Below are 5,499 nucleotides of genomic sequence, written 5' to 3'. Positions count from 1 at the left end.
CTGCCCGGGAAACCGTTCCTGGCACAAGCCCTTGGCTTCCCCAGCAGCCAGGCATCTAGTTCCCACAGTCAAATATCACAGCTTGAAACTGGTTATTATTTTTTCTCTTTTTTTTTCCCTTTTTTTTCTTTTTCTTTTTTCTTTTTTCTTTTTTCTTTTTTCTTTTTTCTTTTTTCTTTTTTTCCTTTTCTGTTTTTTCTTTTTTCCTTTTTTCTTTTTTTCTTTTTTCTTTTTTTTCTTCTTTTTTCTTTTTTTTTTCTTTTTTAAAAATTTTTTTAAACTTTTTTCCAAAAGCTGCATTAAAAAGGAACCAATCTAAACCTTTCTGGCCCTTTTGAGAGGATGATGCACATTAAGTCAAACCTCCCCAGTGAAGAAGGGCCTTTCTGAGCCCCCCCCGAACCACGTTCCCCTCCTCCCCAGGGCAGGATTTGGACCTGAAGTGAGGGTCAGCCTCTGGAGACTAATGCACCGAAGGACGGGGACAGACACACCTCTTCTCCTCTTCCTCCCCAGTGTTCCCTCTTGGAGTGGCAGCAGAAACGGGGCCGACAAAAGTGGTGCGTGAAAGATTCATGCAAGATAGAGGGATGGAGGGGAAAGGAGAGAAGAAGAGATGGAAGAAGGTTGTTAGAGAGACGGAAGAAAGAGAAAAAGAGGAGTTTAGTTCTGGTTCCTTCGCCCCCATCCCCTGCCCTCCCCACCGAGAGGAGAAAATCCTCCCCAGCTCTCACCGCAGCCCCGGGAGGACACAGCCCTGGCCACCCCACAGAGAAGGTCACAACCCTGTCACCGTGTCCCCTCCAGACGCCTGCCACAGCCACGCAGTGTCCCCAGCGTTTCAAACCCAGACCTCCTGCCAGGGATTTTAATCCTCAGCCCAGCAAGCAGCATCCCAGTTCACCCAGTGGCTCCCATTATCCTCTCCAGAGGACTAAAGGGGGGGTCACCAGACCTCCCAGCCCCCCTGAGATACTCTGAACACTCCAGGCTGCCGCTCCCCACGCTCGCTCGTTAGTCGGGCTCGTTTCTGCAGCAGCCTCAGCCATCAGATTAATTGGGAAAGGCACTGGGAGCAGAGAGCAGCTGCTGGTGGCGTGTGTCCTTGGGAAACATTATCTGCTGCTAATTTGGGGCTTAATCAAAGCAAATGCAGTTACGGTTACATTACTGTTCAATAGGTGTTGTTTTTTTTTTTCCACTGGCTTGCTTGGAAAAAAAGCAAAGCAATCAAGGAGAAAGCAGAGATTGATCGGTGCGCTGCGGCTGGCAGAGCATCCCGTGGCAGGAGCCAGCACTGCCGTGGCATGGCTCAGGTTTTGGGGAGGATGCAGGAGGGCTGGCAGCGCCAAGAATTGCTGGCACTGCTCAGAACAGGGGCTGTTCAAATGCCCCAAGAGCTCCAAGACTCAAAGCCCTGCACAGACACAGGACAGTCCAGCTTCGGAGGGGTAAAACTGCTGTCGAGAGAGGAGTGAATTGCTCAAACCCTTGCAGCAGGTCCATGGTGGAGTAAGAGATGGGCACAAGCCTGGCGAGCATCTCACCCCACCTTGCACCCCATGGGGTCCCCATGCCCAGAAGCTCCCTGTGCACATCTACCCTCCAAAACGAGCAGCCCCTTCCCTTTGCGGGGTTTATCCTGATCCTCCCAGCCCTTGGGTCCGACCATGCTGCCACCCCCAGCTCTCATCCTTGCTGGCTGCCTGGGGTCGGTCCCCACACTGCCAGCACTGCCACAGCCCTCCTGGGGACAGCCAGACCCAGGGCATCCCCTCCCCGCCGCTGCACCTCCCCGAAGTGCTGCACCAAGCACCTTTTCCCAGATCTGTTTGCAAACTAAGCACCAACAGCCTGAATCCTGGCTGGATTTTCTGCACATGCCTCTAGGGTTTGTAAAAACGATGCAAAATGAGCAAGAAAACCTTCCTGCTCGCAAATCCCTACGCGGATGCACATTGCCTCCCTGCTCCCAGACCCCAGGGGGATGCTCATCTATCCGGCTGAGGAGAGGGATTATTTCCCTTTGCTTTGCAGTCAGGGGTGGGAAGCGGAGTGTTTCCCCGTGATGGGTGATGCTTAGGGCCATTGGGAGCAGAAGGGAACATGGGGGGGCTGGAGGGGACACGGCGTCACCTCCCGTGGGGACATGTCCTACCTGGTGGTGGGGGACCGCTTCCTGCGCTCGCAGTGCACGGCGTCAAAGAAGGCGGCGTTCCAAAACCGCAGGTTGTGCCTGCAGGGAGGGAGGGAGATGTTGGGGACAGCCACCACCCCATCCCCCAGCCTGTCCCCAAGTCCTCCCAGGGTCAAGTTCACCCGCTTCAAGGAAGGGGCTGAGCAATTCTGGCAGATTTAGTCCATTTTTGGGCCAGGTCCTTGTGTGTCTGCAAACACACTCTCACTAGCACAAGGGATGTGCAAAAGCCATGGACGCTTCTTTACGGGTGGCAGCAGCTTCAAAGCATCCATGAAAATCTGGGGAAGGTGGGGACAAGGAGGACAAATCCCCTCCCCAGGGATGCCAACGCCAGGAAGGAGGCAGCTCACCCCGTGCAGGCTTTACCAGATCGGCTGCTGCTTGAGGTGCATGTACAGGTAGATCTTCTCTCCTTTCTTCTCCTCCTCTGGGCTCTGCACGGACACTGCGGGGACACACAGTTACACGCCGAGGTCTGGGTGACCCCCACCGCCCCACCCGTGTGCAGGATTTGTGCCCTGGTTCCAGGGTGGTGTCCAAGCAGCCGTGATGGCAAGGCTTCCAACCCAAACGCTCACCCCCAACACATCCTCGGCAAGACGAAGAGGAGCTTTGGGTGTCTTTTGTGGGCAGACATTAGCTCTGATCAAGGCATGGATGTCCCAGGAGGACACCTGAAGGACTGGACCACCCGTTTGGTAGCACACACAGCTACTGGGAGGGACTGGTGCAACAGGAAAGCTCAGAGGTGGTGGATGCTCAAACCTCTGCAGCTGTGCCACTGAGGACAAGATGCCACAAGATGTCCTTGCAGGACAAGAGCTGTGAAGGCTCCTTTGGAGCACTTCTCCAGGAGCTCAGAGACAGCGTTGGTCCTTCCTACTCTTCTCCCCACCCCACAGCTCCGGCAATGCCTCCATCTCGTACCACTTCCAACCCTCACTCCTTCCCCGTGCATGCCTTGACCATCCCTACTCCAGCAACGTTGGCTCCACTCACCTGTCTTCTTCAGCTTCTCCTTTGGTTTGTCCTCACCTTCCCTGTGGCACAGAAATCAGTGTCAGCTCCCGAAACAGCCTGTCCCCCTGACAGCCCATGCAGCAAAGCCCTGGCCCCCCCTGGCAAGGGGAGCACCTTCATTTGAAAGGCCCCTTGCTCCCATGCCACTGTCCCCAGGGCCAAAAAGGTGGCTAAGAGACTGTCATGTCCATCCCAGTTGGACCCAGTACAGAGATAATGCCAAAAACCACAAAGCAACAGCACCATCTCCTAGAACCATGTATCTCCATGTCCGGGGGACATAGGACTCGCAGACCACGAGATGACCAAAGGATGAAGCATGGGACCAGGCTGGAGACCATCTTCCCCTGGCCATGATAACCCCTGGCTCTAGGGGGCCCTGCACCCAGGACGTGTCTGGCTTGGTCACGTTGGGTCAGCCCACCCTGCCCACCCAATGGAGCAGTACCCACTCGCTCTTTTTGGTGGTGGGACCCTTCAGTTTGGTCTCCAGGCCCCCGAAGAAGCCCTTGACGTTCTCCGTCTTGGCTGAGGTGTTTTTCAGGAGCCGCTCTGCAATGTCCTTCTTCTCCGCCAGCCAGCTGTTTGCCGACTTCAGGTATGAGTCGATGCTGCCCATGGGCTTCTCCTTGGACTCTGAGGGCAGCGCGTGGGTCTTGCCTGTGGGCAAGGTGGCAGGAGCTCAGCTGGTCCCATGGTCCTGGGTGCTGCCAGCTCCTTGGGACCTGCTCCCAGCTACAAGATGCACCAAAGACGGGACCCCATCCCATCCCAATTCCCGTAGGTCTTTATCCTCTCCCCCATTTTGGATAGAAAATGCAGCCCGCCCATAAAGGAGCAACCACCACACACCAAACAACAAACGAAGGTGCTTCTGAGAGCCCCCCCCATAAAGGAGCAACCCCCACACACCAAACAACAAACCAAGGTGCTTCTGGGCTGGGGCATTCACATCCCATCCCCAGGGTTGGGGAGCATCTGGGTATCACCCCACAGAACCATCCCTGGCTAGAAGCAAGGACAAACCAGCACCAGCATGAGCCACCACCCCAGCGAGGGTCTCCAGCAGGTTTTCACGGCTCCTCAGCCATGGAGGCTCATTTCTGCTCAATATTGGGGTCAGCCAGAGCAAGCCAAGCTGGGGAACCCATCCATCACCCTTTCCGTGCACAGGGCTTCACCGCTGGTCTCCAGCACCAGCAAAGCCCGAGGGTGCAGGCACCTCTTACCCACGTAGTAGTAGGTGAAACACATGGTCATGAGGTTCTTGGCAGGGCTGAAGTCATCCATCTGGTGACACCTGGAACAAAGGGAGGATTTGGTGACAACACCCAGTGACGGCAACCACAGCAGCCTCACGGTTGCTGCCCTTCCTCGACCCGCAGCTCTGATCTCAGGGGCTTTGGGTGGTTGCAACGAAGCCCCAAACCCCCCCTCAACTTACTCAAACAGCACGAGGGCGAAGGACTGCATCAGGCGGTAGAAGGTCTGCTCCGAGACGCACTTGGAGTTGCAGCGCTGCAGGCACAGAGCCCAGGGGTTAGCACAGCTGGGCACGGGCAACCGCAGCCCCCCTGGGACCCCCACCGTGGGAAGGTGGGCAGAGAGCAGGGGCAGTCGGGTCTCCCTCTCAGAGACAGCGGTTTGCCTCTCTGGATTGTTTTTCTAGGGAATAGGATGTTCCCGAGCACTGATGGGATTTCATTTTAAATAAATCAGATTAATTCTCTCCCACACTGCAGCAAGCACGTATTTAACTGCCTCGAGATGAGTTTATTCACTTCTGTATCTACCTGTACTGAAGTTCCTCCCTTTTCCTAAGTTCCTGCCCTCCAAAATATATTCTCTGGGACATTGCTAAATTCCCCTGGCCCCAGCCTCCTGCCCAGCCTGCCCCAAAGCCCCAGTACAGGATCATCTCTCCAAAGCCCCGGTTTGGGATCGCCACTCCTTTGCCCATCTCTGCCCTTACCTGGGCGCTCACGTATCTCGCGAACCACTCCCTGCCCTTCCCGTTCTCGCCGCTGCACAGCTCCCCAAACCTGGCCTTCTCTTCTTGGTCCAAATCCTCTCTGAAATGGGGAAAAAAAAAAAAAAAGGCAGCAATGAAGTTAAGGATGTGTCCAGCATCCCCTACCCAGCCAGCGTGGCTCAGCTTCCCCCCCATCCCTCTCGGCAGCAGCATCCCGGTGCTGTGATGCTGGGAGGAAGGCAGAGGAAGAGGAGAAGGAGAGCACCCATTTTGTCCTCCTCCAGCTCACACTGCTCTTTTATTCCTC

At 55.5% G+C, this 5,499-nt stretch overlaps 1 protein-coding gene across 1 annotated transcript in view; it reads right to left on the bottom strand.

Moving 5' to 3' along the window:
* KIAA0513 (KIAA0513 ortholog) overlaps positions 1 to 5,292 on the bottom strand; it is a gene marked incomplete at its 5' end in the record, with an annotated part of 8,141 nt that extends 2,849 nt beyond the window's left edge. Inside the window, 8 exons of the mRNA XM_010076324.1 lie at positions 495 to 524; positions 2,159 to 2,236; positions 2,567 to 2,645; positions 3,200 to 3,240; positions 3,673 to 3,880; positions 4,450 to 4,520; positions 4,665 to 4,738; positions 5,193 to 5,292. Of these exons, the coding sequence (XP_010074626.1) occupies positions 495 to 524; positions 2,159 to 2,236; positions 2,567 to 2,645; positions 3,200 to 3,240; positions 3,673 to 3,880; positions 4,450 to 4,520; positions 4,665 to 4,738; positions 5,193 to 5,292 (681 nt within the window). The remainder of the gene's footprint in view (positions 1 to 494; positions 525 to 2,158; positions 2,237 to 2,566; positions 2,646 to 3,199; positions 3,241 to 3,672; positions 3,881 to 4,449; positions 4,521 to 4,664; positions 4,739 to 5,192) is intronic.
* Positions 5,293 to 5,499: the final 207 nt, after the last annotated feature.

Source organism: Pterocles gutturalis, unplaced genomic scaffold (assembly GCF_000699245.1).
Source record: "Pterocles gutturalis isolate BGI_N339 unplaced genomic scaffold, ASM69924v1 scaffold21268, whole genome shotgun sequence".
Lineage (NCBI taxonomy): Eukaryota > Metazoa > Chordata > Aves > Pterocliformes > Pteroclidae > Pterocles > Pterocles gutturalis.
This window is presented reverse-complemented; position numbering and strand designations above follow the sequence as displayed.